The 22,836-nt window shown below is 32.4% G+C and overlaps 1 protein-coding gene across 3 annotated transcripts; it reads right to left on the reverse strand.

Moving 5' to 3' along the window:
* Positions 1-203: 203 nt before the first annotated feature.
* LOC105340166 (uncharacterized) lies at positions 204-20,974 on the reverse strand. 3 transcript variants are annotated; one of them, XM_034451797.2, is made up of 8 exons: positions 20,882-20,974; positions 7,323-7,379; positions 6,150-6,371; positions 5,559-5,642; positions 3,251-3,371; positions 2,175-2,292; positions 1,110-1,923; positions 204-858 (listed from the first exon to the last, which is right to left on the reverse strand). In XM_034451797.2, exons 1-7 carry the CDS (start codon positions 20,895-20,897, stop codon positions 1,660-1,662), a joined length of 882 nt encoding a protein of 293 aa, XP_034307688.1. In that variant the 5' UTR covers positions 20,898-20,974; the 3' UTR covers positions 204-858; positions 1,110-1,659. The 3 variants fall into 3 exon arrangements, with proteins under 3 accessions (XP_034307688.1, XP_034307689.1, XP_065937529.1); XM_034451798.2 differs by lacking the exon at positions 20,882-20,974 and adding an exon at positions 7,912-7,993; XM_066081457.1 differs by lacking the exons at positions 5,559-5,642; positions 20,882-20,974 and adding an exon at positions 7,912-7,993.
* Between the last annotated feature and the right edge of the window lie 1,862 nt (positions 20,975-22,836).

Genomic DNA, 22,836 nt, shown 5'->3' on the forward strand with positions numbered 1-22,836 from the left:
GCAAGTAAAATATCAAAATCGTTAAAAAGCCAAGAAAACGTCAGATATTTCGGACTAGGAGAAGCCTAGGTGGCCAGCGCCTTGCAACTACATGTACATTGTATGACCATTTCCTTCTCGTAAATGGACATTTGTCGATCTGATAAAAGTCTTACACTTATTTCAATCTAAAAAAAATACTACACGTCACAATAAACCGAGACGAATGTTCAACGTATATTTATTATTAGGTTACATAACAGAGAGTGGATTACATAACAGAGAGTGAAAACAAATGTTAATACAAGTAGAAAAAAAAACCTGGACATCCGAGTTTTTATTGTTTTGTTTGGTTTTTTTTTCTTCTTCTTTTTTTTAAATTTAAAATTTGTTTTAAATTAGTTAGGTCGACAACACTTTGTTTTTACAACTTTTTGGGACATGTAAAAGTGAAATTTAATTGTTTTTGCAAACATTTTACCAAAAACGTGTGCTTCATGAGGTTTAATTGATGGCTTTAAAATAAGAATTCACCGCGCATAATTTAATTGTTCTGTTGATAATTAAAACATAAAACGGTTACTCGTTTTGGGTCTCTAAAATGAAATAGTCATTGCTCTGTTTATTCTCAGCAGTCATTGACTTTCCACAATCCGTAGAGTAGTCCCTATCCACCGTGTTGTAGTTATCATTGCCTTTACTTTCCATAGACAGTACTCCATACCCGTCCTCAATGACAGACAAAGATGGCGCCGGCCCTGCGTGGTCGTAGTAGTCACTCCTATCCTCTTTGTCTGATTCGTGTAAATGGTTGTAGACCTCTTCCTTCCAAATCGTGTCCTCTTGTCGCATAACTGGAGATATTCGAGCGGCTTTTCGCTAGAAAAAATTTTGTAAAACACGACATGCATTAAAAAATAAAATCTATTTAGTAATTGTTTGAATTGTTCCTCTTTCATCCACATACCAAAAAAGCGATTCCAAAGAGTGGATAGATAAAGTCAATTTTCATGGTTTTTTTATTTAGTCTTGGGAAATTGATTGAATAAAATCCTTATGGAAAATAAGAACAATTTTGATATCACACAGATTATGTAACTATACGAATTAGTTTTAATAAGAATATTTACCGTGGCGTTATGATGTATTTCGCTATACGCCGAGTTTACTGATGTTGAAGATGCTAAATTAATATGTCCATTGTTGTATTGATACGCAGCATTTCTCACTACGTTTGGTGTAAGTTCCCTAATTTGTTTACAAAACGTAGTCATCAAATCAAATTAATGTTGTTATTATTTAAAACAAGGTACTGTGAGCAAGCTCACAATTGATACCCCCCGCTAAGAAAAAATCATAATGCGTGATTTTTTTCCAATTATAGAAAATATTGGATGAATCTATTTCACCGTCCATTTTCTATAAATAACAACTGCTCTATTTTTTTTAAAACTGTTGGTCAGAAGAAATTTTTATGTGAAGTAAGAACATTCAATACTTCTCCATATGAAACATAATGACCGGACACGAATTTTGCATTATTTTCCCCAACGACCTTGACCTTGCCCAAAAAAACTCACTAGTGATACTTCCGCTCTCATGTGAAAATGCAAAATAAACAAAGGCGATATTAAAGGGGCATGGTCACGATTTTGGTCAAATTTTATTTTTCTGTTTTGATTATTTGCAATGCTCAGCAGTCATTGACTTTCCACAATCCGTAGAGTAGTCCCTATCCACCGTGTTGTAGTTATCATTGCCTTTACTTTCCATAGACAGTACTCCATACCCGTCCTCAATGACAGACAAAGATGGCACCGGCCCTGCGTGGTCGTAGTAGTCACTCCTATCCTCTTTGTCTGATTCGTGTAAATGGTTGTAGACCTCTTCCTTCCAAATCGTGTCCTCTTGTCGCATAACTGGAGATATTCGAGCGGCTTTTCGCTAGAAAAAATTTTGTAAAACACGACATGCATTAAAAAATAAAATCTATTTAGTAATTGTTTGAATTGTTCCTCTTTCATCCACATACCAAAAAAGCGATTCCAAAGAGTTGATAGATAAAGTCAATTTTCATGGTTTTTTTATTTAGTCTTGGGAAATTGATTGAATAAAATCCTTATGGAAAATAAGAACAATTTTGATATCACACAGATTATGTAACTATACGAATTAGGTTTAATAAGAATATTTACCGTGGCGTTATGATGTATTTCGCTATACGCCGAGTTTACTGATGTTGAAGATGCTAAATTAATATGTCCATTGTTGTATTGATACGCAGCATTTCTCACTACGTTTGGTGTAAGTTCCCTAATTTGTTTACAAAACGTAGTCATCAAATCAAATTAATGTTGTTATTATTTAAAACAAGGTACTGTGAGCAAGCTCACAATTGATACCCCCCGCTAAGAAAAAATCATAATGCGTGATTTTTTTCCAATTATAGAAAATATTGGATGAATCTATTTCACCGTCCATTTTCTATAAATAACAACTGCTCTATTTTTTTTAAAACTGTTGGTCAGAAGAAATATTTATGTGAAGTAAGAACATTCAATACTTCTCCATATGAAACATAATGACCGGACACGAATTTTGCATTATTTTCCCCAACGACCTTGACCTTGCCCAAAAAAACTTGGGTCAAGGTCATGACATATCCTTAGGTCATAAGCAATCTGTGTGTGAATTAAGAACTTCCAATGTTTTTCCATAAGAAAGATATGGACCGGACACAAATTTTGCACTTTTTCTGCCAGTGACCTTAACCTTGCCCAAATGACCTTGGGTCAAGGTCATGACACACCCTTAGGTCATAAGCAATCTATGCGTGAAGTAAGAACTTCCAATAACTCTCCATAAGAAAATTATAGACCGGACACGAATTTTGTATTTTTTCTGCCAGTGACCTTGACTCCCCGAATGACCTTGGGTAAAGATCATTACACACCTTTTGGTCATAAGCAAACTTTGTGTGAAGTAAGAACTTCCAATAATTCTCCATAAGAAAGATATGGACCGGACACGATTGCACAGACAGACGGGCAGACGGACGGACAGACAGACGGACAAGGTGATTCCTATATACCCCCCAAACTTCGTTTGCGGGGGGTATAAATATAATATACTGCACAGACAGAGAGAGAGAGAGAGAGAGAGAGAGAGAGAGTTGTCTTCATTCTATGTCGTAAGCAAAAAAACATGTGTTAAAGTTCTTATTATTGTACATTGTCGATATTATAAAACGTGGTATAATTATTTTAATTACTCTTTGCTGTCATCAGCAGAGTGAGACCTTCGACGCGAGCAAACAAAAACAATCACTGTCAGGATGGATCCAAAGGCAGCGCCTCCCAGTGTTGCACCAATGATAGATCCAGGAGAGGGCGCTGCAATATAAAAAAAAAAAGGATTGTGTGCCTATGAATATACACATTTAAATGTATATTAGTATGAATTCTCATCGCAATTTCATAAACAAAAAGAATAAAAAGAAAAAGAAGTACAAAAAATTAACTTGACTAAGAAACTGATACATTTGATATTTTAATCAGGCCCTAACAAATACTCCATATGTTTTTTATTCAAGTTAGAGGTTTTGATATTGCATTATCCCGACGTCCAACAACAGTATTTTATATATTCTAAAATACAAGTTGTATCATATTTTTAAAGTAACGAATTATTTACAATGTTAAAAAAGTTTTCTCTCTCTTTTTTTAAATCGTTGCATTAAAAAAATAAGAGGTCTTAATGGTCACCTAAGTACCATAGCCCAAACACAGACCTTTTGAGGTTTTTTTTTTAAAAAAAATGTGCATTCAATTAAAATAAGTACGCCATGGAGTAAAACAAAATTTAAAATATGATAATGGCCACCAACTTCCTACCCGAAATCTTACAACAAGGATATTGATAGGAAATAATTGACTTATATTTGTTAACTCTCAAGATAGCTTTAACGTTTACTAGTAAATGTTTTCATAAATAAACTAAAGATGACTGTTATACCTGTTTTATCAAAAACAATAACCACCTCCTATCTCCCACTTAAGACATTTTTACAAAAACAAAAACCACTGACAAGTTTTTTTTTTCAACAGTGCTCATTGTTACTTGTTCAGTTACTTGTATCAAGTTGAACCATTCTTCGAAAATCATTGTACACATACCATAATTTTTACTTTACTATTGGTCTACTGTTTATTCAAAAACTTTTTTGGTTGTTTTGTTTTAAAAATTAAAAAGCTTTAATAACTGTTTTAATATTTAACTTCTTAATTACATAATTTTACAATGACAAATTGTTAAATATGAACAAGCAAGGGAAGATAACTCCATTAACTGTTACACCTCCTGCTCAAACTCTTGCCAAAGGCTTTCATAATGTCTTTAATATTGATAGACAGCTTTATTCATTATAAATATGTACTCATTTCTTTCATTCAAATTTAAGGGCTGAATAAAATAAATAGAATTTTTAAATAATAAGGAATTATTGAGCACTATATGCCTAATATGGCCCCATCCTTGAGTAAAGACCCCTTTTCAGGGGGACAGGAAATTTACAATTTTGGTAGAGAACTTCCTGGTCTAGTATATTTTTATTAATTTAGTTTTATTAGTGATGTGTTGGAGTAGAATTTTTTTTTTTTAAAAGTCGATTTTCTAAATAGAAAACACATATTAATTCAAAAATGCCAAGTGAAAATTTACCATGTAGATTTCAAGATGAAGTTAAAATTTTCAATGGATGATGAAATAAACAGCAATTACCCTAGATAAAAATATATGTTCAATATATGGTCATATTTAACAACCCCCCCCCCCTCCCCATTAACTTCTGCCCCATGACCTTGGGACAACGAATCTCACTTTTTAACATCAGGGCAGTAAGAACATAATTAAAAAACATGACTTATCTCCCACAACTGTGATAGTACAGATGAAAACATTAATTCAATACAATTTCACTATGTGACTACATTGGTCCCGTCCTAAGGCCTAAAAACTGACTCAGGAACCATTAATTTCAGAATTTTAGTAAAAGGCTTCATAATCATCATTACATGCATTTAGTTTTCCCAAATATAAATGATTTTCCTAAGATTTAATATATTCATACTTTAGGCCATTTTGGTCCCACCACACGAATTTCACAATTTAGGTAGAGGGTTTCATGGATATCATTACCATGCATTTAGTTTTCCCCGACCTGTTTGGAAGTAGAGAAGATTTTTTTAAAAACTGACTTTTTATATATTTTGTCTTGCCTATGGCGCCCCGGGGATAATAGAGCCATGGATTTCATAAATTTGATTTCTTGATTCATAGAGATGCTTCACACCAAAAATGGTTACAATTAGCCTTGTAGTTTTTAAGAAAAGTATAAAATGTAAACTTGTAACGCACGACGCAGACAAATTGTAATAGGTCACCTGAGTAACTCATATGATTTAAAAACAAAAAACAATCTAGTTTTACCTTAATTGTCATCACATTCATTCAAACAATATGCATTTGAAATAAAGGAAAGGAAGAGTAATGCGTTCTTTGAATTGGTGGTGATAACATACTACTGTTCTGTAAAATTTTGCCAGGACATTCTGGACATATAGGTGTTGTCGTCGATGATGAAATTGTTGAGCACTCAGGACAGTCTAAAATCCAGGGAAAATACCGAAAAATATCATTATTACATTTTTGAAAAGGTGTTTGGCTCACCTGAGCTGAAAGCTTAAGTGATTAGGGAAAATACATACTAAGAAAAACTGGAAAATCTTTTTTGTAAAAAATATTTTGCTACAAAATGTAATATTTCTCTTGAAAACATGTCAAAACCTAGGTTTTTTTTCTTGAATTGATGGGTCTAAAATATAAAATATTAATTAAAGCTTAAAGGACAGCAATTTAAATCTATTGAAATTGTGACATCCTCAAGCCAGAATGTGCCACAATGGAAGAGCACATTAATTTAAAAAAAAAAAAGACAACTGTTTTAAAGGCATGCAAATATTTGCTCTGGTGGGCGATGTGGTGCAAAGGTTTCTTGCGCTTCTAAGCCTAAAGTGACTTTGATCAACAAAAGTGTACATGTATTTATATTTGATAAACTGTACATTAACTATATTTTATCAAAAAACAGAATACTATAGTGAACTATTTACCTGTTGTCACCACAGTTGGACAACTGCTTGCGAGTGAGGATGAATTCGGTGAAGGAGATGGAATAGCTGTTGTACTATGTGGACTCTCTCCAGTTGTTGTACGGGACGAATTTGCTGTTGTTTGAAGTGATGTTGGAGTTGAGCAGCTACATGTAGCAGTCGTTTGAGATGGCTCAGTGTCCGCACATTTTGGGCAGCATTCCTTATCTTTTGGACAACTATCTGTATGTACAGTATATTAATCAACATAAAACATCCCAATCTGTAACAAAATATAATACTTTTAATCTTTATCTAATTCCCGTAAAATCTTTAGTCATTAGCTACATGTATTTCGATCTATCAGTGCTATCAGTAATAAAAAAAAAATATGCATCTGTGAGCCATTGCTCACTAGTGATACTTCCGCTCTCATGTGAAAATGCAAAATAAACAAAGGCGATATTAAAGGGGCATGGTCACGATTTTGGTCAAATTTTATTTTTCTGTTTTGATTATTTGCAATGCTTTAGGAATCTATTTCTAATGATCAAATGAAATTTGGGTGCCAGTCGTTGAGTCTTAAGCAAGATACAGGGCTTACAATTCTTCGTCATGTAAACAAGGTTCGTGCCCTTTTTTTGTTTACATAGGTTCAATATACCAATTAAAAATCTTTTTAAAGCTGGTTTATCTATCTTATTATTCAGTTTAAGCATAAATAAACAGTTCCTAACGATTAACACATTCATTCTAGGTCTAAAACTGGAATTTTCACTTCAACATTCAAAATGTAAACAAACGCTTTGTTTACATAGCGAAGAATTGTAAGCTCTGAAACTCGCTTATGACTCATCAAATGACACTCAAATTTTGATTGCCTATTAAAAATGCCTTACTGAAGCATTGTAAACATTGAAAGCTAAAAAATAATTTTTGATTAAAATCGTGACCATGCCCCTTTAACAGGAATTTTGAGTTGGCGTCTAATTGCTACAAATATGAATCCTACTAGAGCATATGCCCACACAAAGAGTGTGGTAAAACTTCAAGCATCTGTGGTTCATAGTTGCTGAGAAATCTTTGACGAAAATTTGTTACGGACAGGCAGACAGACATATGAGCTAAAAAGTATACCACCCTCTCCTTCGGAGCGGGGTCATAAATTAGTCAGAAATAGTTAAATTCAATTACCGCCACAAACAAGTTGTCCTCCTAAAATTACGTGGCAAAGTAATAGCAGTAAAGGATCTGCGAAAAAAAAAATATTATTAAAAATATAAGTAGCTATACATAACAACATGCATCTGTTTTGGAAAAATATTTTTAAATATATTTGAATACTAAAAAGAAATGTACGCGCACATTTTCGTCAGAGCATCTAGTCTGAAAATTCTTTACAATATCCTACAGGATTGAATTGTATATATGATATACTTAGGTGGGTTTTTTTTTAATAATTTGGTGCAATAGTACATGTAACAAATATCATAACAATAATACACTTCATGTCTACAAAGTATACCGAACATACAGGCTTTATAAAGGTTTTAAGAAGGTTTGGTGGCAAACAAATTTATCATCAGATCTGCCTTAAACATTTTGATGTGATAGTTAGAACCATAAACTATAATAACTTAATGAATTATTGAAATCGAATATTTTAGCTCTAAAGTTTAAACATTCTCCAATATATTTATACAAAACTCTTCGTATAAAGCAGCTAAGTATAACCTAAAAATGGCCACAACAAACTAGCCTTCTCAATAAATTTCATACTCACCGAATCGCGTGATCATCGTTGATTGTCAAGTTTATTAATAAAATCGATCACTATATGACACATTTCAGGTATCTGAAGTGAGTGTAAAGGTAATATTTTTTTAATATATCTGAAACGCTTGATGTACATGTAAATGTTCCTGCTTACATTTTTAATAGCCCAATGATTGGGTTTCTATCTGCTAAAATTTTGAATCTATTCGGAAGAAACTTTTGAACTGTACATATGTATCAGGTTATATTCTTTGTCTGTGTTAACACTACGAATCATATAACAAGTGTACTTAAGGCCCGGGTAAAATGTGGAAAAAAAATGAAGATTCACATTAAGAATATTTTTTTATCGCACACAATCTATTGATATTAAACCTTAAGAATCAACAAGGTTAAGCTCTGAATTTAGTGTAATATGTAAATAGCACGAATCTTTTTAACATAGTAGGAGTCAGACAAAAGACGCATTATAAATTTAGAAAACTCCTGTGAAAATAGAAAGTTTGTACAGCATTAGGCTGCTACTTAAAATCAAAGTACTGAAGTACTGACGGGAGTTGATTTTATCGATTATCATTTATTTTAAAATCAGAATATCTTGCATGGCAATTAGTTTCTAGTTTGTATTGGAATTACGCATTTTTTATAATATGAATTTTTAGACTTTTCCGACAAGAATTTCGAGAAACCCCATATGAATCGTGTTGTGTAATATTTAAAGATAGATTTCAACTACTAATATGTATTAGTAATCGAAACAATTCTAAAAATTGTATGGATCCAAGCACTATTGATATCGAACTCTAGTCTCGTTTAACTAGACGCTCGGCTGTCTCCGTAAGTATCTGACAAGCAAGAGAGCCCCGTCTCTGCTTGTCGCAGATTTACAAAAATATCTAAACTGTTCGTAGTATATAAAATTTGACTATTTTCTAAATGTTTATAGATAAGTTTCGTTGAAAAACAATGCTTGAGCATACATTTCATGGAATTTTTTCTATTATTTTCAGGAACTTAGTCTTGTCTATTCACTTTCGGTTTGCCAGGGTAACTGCATAGGAGAGTTGATTAAAATCAAATCCCAAAAATGAAAAAATGTATGAAAATTTCAATGTTTTTCTTAAAGCAAGCGAGGGCTATAAACTGCGTGACCCGGGCATGTTGAACCCACGTATGGAATAAATTATTGTAAATAGTCAGGTGGGTTCTATCCAGGTAGATGTTAGAGAAATGTGCTCATTGTTGTTTCCCTGTGTCCCTGTTTAAACTGAAGAGTACCTACGTTCGCTAACTTTCTGGTGTTTATCAGTCAAAACATATATATTTCATACTCACCGAATCGCGTGATTATCGTTGATTGTCGAGGTTATTAATAAAATTAATCACTATATGACACATGTAGTATGGTTATTTCATGTATCTGAAGTGAGTATAAAGGTAGTAATATTTTTTATTATATCTGAAACGCTTGATGTACATGTAAATGCTTCCTGCTTACATTTTTCAATAGCCCTATGATTGATGCCCCCCCCCCCCCTGATGTTACATGCCTGCTTTTTTAATCATTTCATTAATTCCTAACTTATCGATTATGTAAATTCTTTTCAATATGACACGGATGTAAACTTTCTAAGTAAACGTAAAAACTCATTCCCTTACTAGACTTTTACCCGTGCGTGCATGGGTTGACATTGCATATGATATCAGGCATTTACAAAATATATACATCGAAACACCGTATACTGTTGACATTTGCATAACGAAACTTCAAGCCTACAATAATGCTATTAGTTTCACTACACTCTGCTGAGTTGGAATAATCTAACTGTGTCTCGGGAAATGCCTTCTTCACAGTCAAAATGCCTCCATCGTGGGAACCCACGGGTTTTCTATCCGTTACACTGCAGTGTAACGGATAGAAAACCCGTGGGTTCCGACGATGAAATGCCTCCAATATACCTGTAATGTAGCAGAAAATTGCTGAATCGCTCCAAAACGATTTTGGAGAAAATTAAGTTGCATTGAATATAACGGTCAAATTGTTCACAAAAACCATTTTGAAGCTGTAAATACCTTTCCTCGAAAAGTTTAAATCTATAATTGCAGAATCCAACATATTTCAACAACGTTTTTTACACATCTTGTTGACATTCAAAACTCTCGGGATTTTTTCTAGTAAATGCACTGTCATAGAGTTATCTCCCGTATTTTCTTTAATGAACATAAAAAAATTTCCAATGAAAATTATCACACATTTGTTTTATCGTTTCCAAGTTTATCCATGCAAATATGATATTGAGAAAACATAAAATAAAGAGCCTCTAGTGATTTACCGTGAATGTAATGCGTAAGTTAGGAATTTAATTAGATAAGACAAGAATAGTGAAACAGATAAGTAATGAACTTAGGAAAAAGTTCTTTCCTAAGATATAACTTAGTCCTAAGTGTGCTTTGTGAAACGGGTCTCTGTAGCTTACTGTAAATTCCTTATTTTACGTGAGTACATAATTCGGCGATTCCGTTGTTCTATATCAAATCACGAGAATATAAAATCGCGATCACCAATTTTTTATCATAATTTCCTATGGTTCAAAACTGTCTGAAATATAAAAGCGAGATTTTAAAATCCGCGAGGATTGTTCCCGCGATTTTACGCGGAAATTAATTCCTCGCATTTAACTGAGAATCTACAGTTTTCATGTTAATGTAGAAATTCAAATTGGTACAATTGATTTTGTGACGTATTTTAATCTGAATAATGTACCATGGTGATAACAAAGGACGTGCACGTTTCAGCTATATATTGAAATGCGATTAATGCATTTTATAACAAGATTTAAAAGTATTTTATAAATGTCTGATATAAATTTAAGTAATTTATTTAATCGTTGGCATTTTATGACTACCCGAAATGTCAATAAAAATATTCAACTTCTGCTTGTAACGTGCTGTATTTGCTTATTTGGAATATTTTTTAATTGATATATTATAAATATGTTCTGCCAAATATTTTTTGTTTTGTGTTATTTGTGATAATTGGTGCTCTCTTTTGTATGCATGTATCTTAGAAAGCTTTTCGGTTTTTAATTTATGAGTATTTTTGTGTAAATAAATGTTAAATATCAATTTTTGTGATGTTTTTAAAAATCACTTTAAAACAGGACATTGTATGATTAAAATTGTACCTAACGGTATTTGATTACTGAAAAAGAGTTTTACTCTTTGTTAAAACTCTTACATGAATAACATACATTCAACAAGAAAATTCACAAGCTTAAAACAGTCGGTGTACACATTTTCAATGTAAGCGTCTTTCATGTCTTTAATATTCTTGTCTCGAGATTAATGTACATAAAATGACGACTGGTTGAACGTTTTTAATATGATGATTGCTGTACCAAAAAATCTCAAAATGCGAATATTTCTAGATATTCAGGAAGAAAACAGATTCCAACAATATTATTATTCTTCTATGTAAAATTCTAATCAGTAAACCAACCACGCTGCATTACACACTCAGGTTTTATAACTGAATACTCACTGAATTGTGTGGTCATTGTTCACAGTCGAGATTAAACACTATCAATATATGATGCATACAGTATAGTTATTTCAGGTATCTGAAGTGTTAATTAAGGTGGAGTAACACATCATCACATACATTTATCGAGGGCAACATGTAACTTGTTCCATAGCCGATTGGATAAAGCGTCGGGTTTCAGACTTCCGGTTTGCTAATGGACAGGTGAGCAAGGTGTATTTTGACTGTTCGAATACAACCAACAGCGTCTATTGTTTATAGTGAACCAATTAACTGTGTCTTCCACGTGAAGACTCTATGTATATACTTTTGTTTGTTTTGCTAATTTGTATATATTGTGCTGAAAAAAAGACAGTGTAAATAGTAAATCAAGTGTGAATGGCTGCCACGTCAGGTGGTCGCCATTTTGGCGGATCAAAGAATTTGTTTGCTGGCAGAAAATACTGTCGAGAAAACACGTTATTCGTTAATGTTAAAGACAATTCCTTTGTCAAACCTGAGGAAGTAATCACATTTATTCACGAAACTTGTGGAGTTGGTAGTTTATTAGCATGTGTACCGAAATCTGGGAATCTGTACGAAATTACATTAGACGGAAAAGCCCCCATACAGTACCTCCTTGAAGGGATAAAAATAGGTGACAACACTTTCGAGTGTAATGAAGTTGTACCAAGCTCGTTAGTGGTTAGTTTTATGCACCTCCCTGCATACGTCGATGACAATGAAATCGAAGCAACGTTAAAATCAATGGGTGTTGAACTATTGTCACCAATCAACAGAAGGTTTTATCCAGGTACTACAATAGCCGACGGCACACGATATGCAAAAGTCAGACTACCAGAACATATGACCTCGTTTCCTTACACATTAAAGTTTCAAAAAGATTACTACCGATGTATTCACAACGGACAATTAAAAGTGTGTTCGCTGTGTTATTCTAGTGAACACCTTTTTAGGGCATGTCCAGAATTCCGATGCTTTAAGTGCAAGGAACAAGGACACTATGCAAGGGCATGTAAATCTACCAGATGTAAACAGTGTGAGGAATGGGAACACAGATGTTCGTGCAGGGTGAGTGAACACGGAGACGAAGGCGAAATCGATGAATGGGACCATGAGGTGAATAACGAGGATGACATGGATGTACACAGTGTCGGTGACGAGGAAGCACCAGAAGGGGACCAGGAAACCGGTGATCAAGAGATCGGTGACCAAGAAAAATCGGACACAAAAGAACAAGATATAGAGGGAAAAGACACGGAGGAGACCGAAACTAGTGAACAAAACGGAAAAAGTGATAATGATAAAACGAAGGAAACACAATCCGAGAAAATACCACCTGATGTCATAGATTCCGAAATACGCGAAAGTGAAAAAGAATCATCAACCGTGGAATCAGACCTCGACACGGAAGTTACCGTTAAAAACACAAAGAAGAGAAAAGGTAAAGAGAAAAACAAAGGCAAAGCAAAGAAGAACAAATAAAATGAAAGGAATACTAAGTACTTATTTTATTTTCACAATGGTTTTTATAACATCGTGGAATTGTAACGGTTTGTGCAATGTTGATAAAATGAAAATGGTATTTCATTTATTTGAAGATAGAAAATATGACATTGTAGCTTTACAGGAAACCCACTGGAAAGACAATTTTATTGAAAATTATAAACATCTATGGAACGGTGATATATATTATGATAGCACAAGTGTGTCATCTAAAGGTGTAGCATTTTTAGTGAAGAATAGCATCAAAACAAAAGTTGAAAATATAAATGGGTTTGATGGTAGATATTTACATATAACATACAAAGAAAATGACACCAAATATGACATTATAAATGTATATGCACCAAATGATGTAAAAGAAAGAGCATTGTTTTTTAAAAATATTATTGAAATAATGCCACGTTCTACAAGTTTAATTATTATGGGAGATTTTAACAATACTCTCGCAGACATAGATAGATATGGAAAAACTGTACATAAGTATGATCATAGTTACAAAGCGTTGATAGATATGATGATTGAACATAATGTGGTTGATGTTTGGAGACAAAGAAATGAAAAGAAAAAAGTTTTTTCAAGAAAAGTTGTAAGAGGAGATATGATTGTACAAAGTAGAATTGATTTTTTCTTGATCACAAAAATTTTATGTGCCTATGTTAGAAATATTTTTTATGTAGAAACAACAATGAGTGATCACTCTATGGTTGTTATGAATTTTGATACAGATGTGTCTGAAAGAGGTCCAGGTGTTTGGATACATAACAATTTACTTTTACATGATGAATATTACGTAAACAAAGTTCAAGAACTCATTGAAAATGAAAAACAATGTATATTATTTGAGCAATCAATTTTGGTGTGGTGGGATAATTTAAAGTATAAAATCAAAAAATTTTCACGAAATTATAGTCAGAATAGAGCAAGAGAAAAAAATAAAGAATATTATAGAATTCAAAACAGTTTACAAAGATTGTCAGAAAGAATAGCTGATGGTGAAAATATAAACATTGAAAATTTTGAAAAGCTTAAAACAGATCTTAGTGAATTTGAAAATGAAAAATGTAGAGGAGCTATACTAAGATCTAAAGCACAATGGGCTAATGAATCGGATAAGTGTACGAAATATTTTTTGAATTTAGAAAAGAGTAGACAAGAATCAAATACCATAAAAGAGTTGGTGGATGAGAATGGTGAAGTTACAGAAAATGCAGATTCTATTTTAAATCTGCAGTATGACTTTTATTCTAAATTATATTCATGTGTAACAATTGATTATGATAGTAAAAACCGGTTGTTATCATTAATTAATACAAAGATTGATGACAATGATGCCGCATCATGTGATAAATGTATTGATGTTAATGAAATACAACAAGCTGTGAAAGAAATGGCCAGCAATAAAAGTCCTGGTCCTGATGGGTTGACTATTGAATTTTATAGAAAATTTTTACCCCATTTAAAAAACATATTGTACAGACTATTTTTAGAAATTGAAAATCAAGAAACATTGTTTCATTCTATGAAGATGGGTGTCATTACATTATTATACAAGAAAAAAGGTGATAAGAGATTGTTAAAAAACTGGCGACCAATTAGTCTTTTAAATGTTGATTACAAAATAATAGCAAAAATAATGTCAAATAGACTCAAACATGTGTTACCTAATGTAATTTCTAATGATCAAACATGTTGTATTATTGGAAAAGATGTAGCTGATACGTTAGTAAGTATTAGAGATATAATAGAAATGGTTGAAATGGATCAAGTAGAAGGTTATATTGTAAAAATTGATCAAGAGAAAGCGTTTGATAGAGTAAGTCATGAATATTTACTAGATGTGTTACAAGCATATTGTTTTGGAGATTATTTTAGAAAATGGGTAAAAATATTTTATACAGATATTTATAGCAGTGTAAAAAGCAATGAACATTTAACAAAATATTTTCCAATTAGAAACTCTGTTAGACAAGGTTGTCCAATATCTGCATTGTTGTATGTGTTATGTTCAGAACCTTTAAATTGTGCAATTAAATGTAACCAATGTATTAAAGGAATAGATATTCCTATGTGTGATAAAACTGCATTAGTTTTTCAGCATGCAGATGATACAACGATAACAGTGTCTGATAAAAAGTCTATTTTTCAAATATTGAATGTTTTTGAATTATATGGAAAAGCATCTGGTGCCAAAATTAATGCACAAAAATCTGAAGTTATGTGTATTGGAACAGGGCAATTGTTATCAGATGATAAACAACTTATCAGTATTACAGAAACAAATGTCATGAAAATTCTTGGAGTTTATTTTGGTAAAAACCTTTTAGAATGTGAAAATTTGAATTGGAGAAGCAAAGTTCAAAATATCAAACAAGTTCTTAATCTGTGGAGACAAAGATTGTTGACAATACATGGAAGAGTTAGTGTAATAAATACATTACTTATGTCTAAACTATGGTATTCATTGTCTGTAATTTGTATTCCATTTTGGGCTAGAAATACAATTCAGAAGGAATGTATTAATTTTTTATGGAATTATGGTACACACTTAGTGTCATATAAGACAATTGTCGGAGAAAAAGAAAATGGTGGTTTAAAAATGGATGATATCTATTTGAAAATGCTTTCTTTTCGATTAAAATTTTTAGCAAAATATTTTTGCACAAGAAAAGAGCTTGTATGGAAATACACTTTTAGTTATTTTATATCAAGAATTTGTGACTTGAAAGGAGGGGTGGAAATGTTTCTTCTACAGTTGAACAAAAAAGATTTACAATGTTTACCTTGTTTTTATAAAGAAATGTTTAGTGCTTGGTATGCTGTGAAGGACAATATTGAATACAATGAACGTTTAAATGATGTGTTTAATTACTGTTTGTTTTTTAATCCAAAAATTGTCAATCAAAACAAGACATTGTTATGGAAACATTTTATAAAAGCGGGGATCACACATATCAGAGACATTTCTTATGAAGTGATACCTGGATTTTTACCTGCATCTTTTATTGTAGAAATGATACATGAATGTGATTCTGAAATTAATGCAAAACATATCAAAGAAGATTACAAAACATTATTATCTATTATTCCAGAAGAATGGAAAAGTGTTGTTCAAAACAATGATTATAGGAAAGAAGTATGGTTACCTTCTTTTTTACTTTGTGTTGAAAATACTAATTATGTTTTTCCTTCATGCACTGTAAAAGTCTTTTATAGATTGTTGATTCAAAAATTGTTTAATCCTCCAAAGTCAAATGAATATTGGTTAGAAAAACTTAGAACAAACGATACAAAGATGCTTGATAATAGATGGATTGTACTTAAAGAAAGTGGAAAGCCTCCTGATGTTGTGGAGCTTGATTTTAAAGTTTATCATAATGCAATTTTTACGTATGAGAAATTGTACAAAATTGGTAAATCGGATTCCAACAGATGTCCACTGTGTTTATCAGAAAGTGAAGATTTACTTCATATGTTTGTAAAATGCAAAGAAATACAAGATTTTAAAAGTAATTTTATGATATACCATTTAGAGTCATTATTGAAAGATTGTGAAAATAGTGTATACAATGTCTTAGATATCGATGAGACATTCATCACAGCTTTTCCCAATGTTATGAAAAATGTTAACACTTTTTTTGTTAATTTTTTTATGTCCTTATGTAGATTCACAATTTATAGAAGGAGACAGCTTATGTTGCAAAATAACAAAACTGTGCATTTGACAAGTTTTTGCAAATATTTGCTAAGACATTATATCTATTACAATTATCATTATATGTGTATTGTGAACAACAACAGAAAAGTATTCTTTAAAAAGTTTTTGAAAAACAATCCACTGCTGAAAGAAACAGAAGGAGTATTATTGTTCATTTTTTAACGAATTTTTATTGTAAACTGTCAAACTATATATAATGCTGTGATACTCATTATGATGATTGTTGATGTGTAATTTGTATGATTGATCAATAAAAGATAAAAAAAAAAAAAAGCGTCGGGTTTCTGATCCGTACATCGAGTCCCGCAGGGCGTAATGTTAGTTACATGTACTTACTGAATTGAATTTTTTAGATATTCATTTTTTATTCCCAAACTGCAAATTTTTCGATTATTTGACATAAGTACAGTTTATTTATTATCATACCTTTTATAATCAAATAATTTACTTTTAATTAATATTTGAGTGACTTTTTTCGGTGTGTTATTCAACCTTAAGGTGATATCTTTATTTAGTTGTAAAGCTTCAATGCATTATATAGTGTATTGCATTGACGGTTGTGAATTCTTCCTGTTTGAATTGAGATCGGATTTCTACGAAAGCCGAGAAGGATCGTTCGAGTTTCGAGATTCAAAATACGAGATTCGAAATACGAGATTCAAGATTCGAAATTCGAGATTCATTATCTAAATTAACCAATCAAATCATGTATCTGAAACCTGTATCCTAGCAACATCAAACTGTTCTAAATAAAGATCATTCGTACATGCTCTTTCCTACAAATAAATGTCTTAATAGCTCTTATGTAGTGGTTATAAAATGGTTAAATTGACATTGATGAATTAACCCCACACAATATAAACAATTAAACTAGTGATAACACTGTTGGCTTTGCGATTCTATGTGATTTTGTTTGTCCTGTATGTATTTTTCCCCCGAACCATTTTAACCCGTAGTGTATTCGCTCCAACTGTGTAAAAATCGGCTCGCGAAAAAGATCTGTTTAATCTAAATAATTAAAACTGAGTGTGGTTTTAGCTTTGAAACGAAATTCAATGAAATAATCGACATGTCAAAATATAGGTTATGATAAAGTTTTAAACCATAGAAGATATAATGATTTACAACCTCAACGACAACAATCCAGATAGGAATAGTGTAGGGTATCAATGTCATTGTCGATATGAGAGAGAGAGAGAGAGAGAGAGAGAGAGAGAGAGAGAGAGAGAGAGAGAGAGAGAGAGTTTTGTAGTGTCAAATTCAATTTTGATTTAGAATTTGAAATTGATTTGATTTGATACAAGCATATATAGACGACAATTAAGCCTCTCAAAGGAAAAAGGGAGGAGGTAGCTAGGGTAGGGCATACCAACTAGCAAGCTTTAATTTGAACGGTGCTAGCTCACCTGTGATTTACATCGACTCTCTCTCTCTCTCTCTCTCTCTCTCTCTCTCATTTCCTTTTCCGTGGAGGGGTTTGGAGGTAATTGTGATGTCGTACATTAGCTAGCGAAAATGATAAAAAAAAAACCATGAAATACATCATGCGGATGTTGTACTCAATAATCTGTTTTCAGTATATAAATTTCGGGGAAGGGGGGAGGGCTATACAGTCCTAATTTAATTTGTCAGTTATTCTGTCCCCACTTCGTTCTCTCTTCGTTTTCCAGGCTTTTTTTTTTATTTGGCACGGCAAATTAATTTCAAACTTTCTGAGTAGCTCCATAACGATGCACTATAGATAAATTATGAGTAGTTTTACTTTTGATAAACAGGTATATATATATATAATTTTTTTTCTTCATTTTTTTATGGGGAGGGGGTGGTGCCGGTAAAGGACATGTATTGTTTGTAGCAGTTGGCCTATACTCTCATTTGTTATAATAGGTAATACTACATATTGATATAAAATGAAAGTTTCAAATTACACTGTACATAGCTTCTATCATGCATTTTGACCCGCGCGATAGTTTAAAACAATTTTCAAAGCAATTAATGTAATTCAACCGATCATTTTTGGAATTTATTTTTCTGGATCCCCGCCTGATACGTCCGCCTCCTTGTATATTAGAATTACATGTACGTTGACCATATGTACACATTAACTTAATCGGCTATGTTATGTGACGATAACATTTTTTGTCAATGTTTTTGCAGGATAGTTAACAAATAACAGCCTATTTGTTGGTTTATCTACTGATTATTTGAGATAATTTGCCGCCATCTTTTATGCATTCCCCACACCACTCACAGTTTCTTTATTTGGTGTTCTGTGTGTATGGCAACAAATTGGTAAATGCACCACTCGCCCCTTGTAGCTTCACCCTGATTACATTTTATCTGGCTAAGTGTAATGTAGTAGTATATTAAGTACACACATCTTTGCAGTGCTTATTTACATCTTTAGAGAGTAAATTACATACAAAGTAAACATTTGTAAGATTTATATGTAATTATTGTCAATTTTGGTGCGCGGGGGGGGGGGGGGGGGGGGTAGGAAATTACAGGGAAACTTAACTTGCCTGTGATATATATGGCTGTCTATACCTTCTATTCTTTCTTGTTGATATATCAATGAATGAATTATAACAAAATACAACAATTCATTTTGAAAAATTCATGCACAATCAATTTTTTAAAAAAGTTTTACTGTTCTCTGCACAAGAAATCGGCAATGTGAACAAATTGGCACCCTATCATCCCTACCTTTAATTGTAGAGAGTTTGTATCCTTCTTTATTAAAACAATGCCAAAAGTAAGACTCATAATAAGTTGTTTACTGAAAAAAGGGAAAAAATTGTATTAATTATAAATTCCGTATGATGTGATAATATCTCAATGATTAGTTTATAATCATAGTACTAGTGTATGCCTCTATACATACATAAAATCGATGAGGCTTATATTTATTGGTGAAACCGGACTGATTATATATATTTAGAAAGGAGGGGGTCAGGGGGTCTGGACCCCCTACTCGGGAAAATTGGAGCTTATTAAATTTACATAGTAAAATTATTTAAAATTGGCCAAGGACCCCCCCCCCCCCCCCCCTTCACAGAACAAATTAGCTCCGCTTATTAAGTTCTCTACCATAACCGCATTTTTACACAAAATGTGTTAATAAACTCGGGGTTTAAACTATTATTGGTGGTGAAATACCCCAGGGTTCAAACGCATCAGGTGGAAATGCACCATGGCAAACAAAATCACTTAGATCCGCGAAATACACTGCATTATTACTAGTCTACTTACTTAGTCTAATATTCTGTGTAAAAATAAAAACAAATAATTATTTAGTTAGCTACGGAGAAGTGAAAATAGCATTAATTTTAATTTGTATATAAGAGCATGTACGAATGATCTTTATTTAAGAACAGTTTGATGTCGCTAGGATACATATTTTCAGACCCTTTATTTGATTGGTTAATTTAGATATTGAATTTCGAATTTCGAATCTTGAATCTCGTATTTCGAATCTCGTATTTTGAATCTCGAATCTCGAATGATCCTTCTCGGCTTTCGTAGATTTCTGTCATGCGTGTTATTTCTACTTATATATTAAAAAACCTATATGGTATCAGGTATCTTCCGCAAGCATATTCATCTACTACTGCTTTTTCGAATACTGGGATGATGGGCTATTTAATTAATTTGCATTGTCATTGCATTCAGTAATTCGATTGGAAACTGCACGCATCCTTGCTAAATTTCTTGTTATTCGACTCAACGAAAAAAATTAAATTTAATTATCTGTCGCTAATTTGATATAAAAAAAAAACATAAACTATTTTGGCATTATAAGTCTGACTTGTCCGAGAGCATATGTTTTAAATAAACAAATATTTCACGTGACGATAAGGTACATGCATATCTTTCTATGAATTTTTCTTAGCAAGAGAGTAATTTTCGACTAGGATTTTAGTGCTTAACAGCAACATGTACAGATTGAGAGAAAAATGTCTTTAGTGTTATTAAAATATATCGTTAAGTAGATTTCATTATGACACAAAATGCCTTATTATGTGTCCTTATTTGATCTAACTACATTTAGTTTACCAGCATTAGGATTATATAAATATTGCATGCATGCTGGCGAAGGTAGCATCTAAAAGTATCATCCCGAGAAACCATTATTAGAAAAAATGACATTGAAAAAGAAAATTATATGCTACTATATGTACCGAACTGAACATTTAATATTACTTTAACACTCACCAAACTGCGCAATCATAGTCAACAATCTAAATTCAAACAATCAACTACTCTCGTAAACAGAAAGATTGAGCCTTGAGATCGTTTATTATTTCCCATACGCTGACAAAATAAAATCTTCCTGATCTTAGGGGTTGAATATATTACTTTAGGCATGGAAGGTTTGTTTACATTTAAAACTGAAATCAAATAGACTTTAAATTATGACTGCATACTCTGTGGGTTCAAATATATGCACACATTTAAAATGTACATTCTTTCACTATAGCTTTAAGAAATAAATAACATTATATAAACGTCACTGGCCTTAAACAAAAAATATATAAAAATTTACAATGGATTCAAATGTTTAAGCCCCCGACATGGTGTTCAGTTAAATATTTTAGAATTGTAGAAATTTGCAATTTGAAACAGCATTTAACTGTTTGTACATCTACATTTGTACCATGAAATGTTTTAATTAAATATATAACAAGCTTAAGAAGCCTGAGTGCCATAGCCAATACATGGACATGTCTGGAAGTGTTATGTTGGTCTTTCGACAGTTATTCCCACTATTATGATTTGATGTTTGCAAACATCAATTCATTAAAATGGAGAATAGGGGTGCAAGAGTCTGCGGAATTTTGGATAATCTATATCTACCTTATATAAAAGGGGCCATATATTCTAAACGTATGGTAAAAAGAGACATTCTTGCCTTGCTTGCCAATGACTAAAATGAAATTTTGTACCCGAGAATGTTGTGAGATTTAATAGTCTTGTCACACTGTTGTGACAGAAGTTGCACTTTCTAAATATCTTTAGTTTTTAAAATATAGTGGAGGTGTACTTTAATTTACTTTAAGCACAGGTAAAAATGTTTTTTAAAGTTTTATACATTTTCACTTTGTAGCCATATTTGCTCTACCCAAAAGTCTGAACCCCTGTCTCAGGGATAATAATTTTACGATTTAGATAGAAGGCTTTCTGGACATCATAGCCATGCGTTCATTATATATCCCCCTGCGGTAGTTGAGAAGAATATTTTCTGAGATTTCATGTTTACTATACGGTCATATTAGCCACGCCATTGGGGCTAATCTCCTGAGCAAGGGCGCATTTATTTTGTTAAAGGTTTTGATGAACAATCATAATCATGATTCCAGTTTTTCTCCCACCCCTGGTACAATGGGAGTAGGGAAGATGTTTTTTGTATTAAGAATTAACACATTTTCATTATACGACAATATTAACCCTAAGGATGCAAATGACAGTTTCAGTTAAAGTACCCGGTCAATATTTTTGTAAAACTTGATGATTAAGAGTTGCTGTACTTGAAGACTTATGAGTGTTGCTAAAATTCATGAAAGGATTTTTAATGATTATCATTAGTTAAAGGAATATCTCTTGTTGAAATTGACGTGCAATATGTAGGCCCCATATGTAAGGTACATGAGAATCAGAAGTAAAATAAGGAATTGCGGCTATGACTGCTGTGTTGACTTTACACAGCAAAATTTTAAGTTACAGACAGGGGGTAAAATAACACGAAAAGAAGTTGGATGGGACATTGTAAACTATACACCGGTAAATTTCTCAAATGTGAAGATGCAACATGTACATTGTACGGAAGGTCAACCCTTTGTAGGGAATAAGCTGGGGGAGGGGGGTCTAAAAAGCTGAAAAATCATGACTAATTAGCAAAATATAAAAGGATCAAAATCTCATGAAAACCAGTATGTAAATAATTTTACAGGTTTTGACTAGTAATTTTCTTCAAAAATTGGTGATTGGCCTTATGACAAGTGAATTAAAGGTATTTGTGCTAAATGGGAGCTGAGGAAATTCTAGTTTCCGAAGACACATCCCCTGGCTGTATCAAAAAACTGTACCGTGCCATCTTCAAGAATACATGGTATTTTCAAATTTCTTATTTAACTTATTTAACCATAAGTAGCTAGTATATTTTGTGAAAA

This window comes from Magallana gigas, chromosome 4 (genome assembly GCF_963853765.1).
Source record: "Magallana gigas chromosome 4, xbMagGiga1.1, whole genome shotgun sequence".
Lineage (NCBI taxonomy): Eukaryota > Metazoa > Mollusca > Bivalvia > Ostreida > Ostreidae > Magallana > Magallana gigas.

Coding starts and splice junctions, on each gene's coding strand:
- LOC105340166 (XM_034451797.2), bottom strand. Junction 6,372..7,322: donor AGGACAACTTGTTTGTGGCG/GTAATTGAATTT, acceptor CTGTACATACAG/ATAGTTGTCCAAAAGATAAG. Junction 1,924..2,174: donor AAATACATCATAACGCCACG/GTAAATATTCTT, acceptor AATTTTTTCTAG/CGAAAAGCCGCTCGAATATC.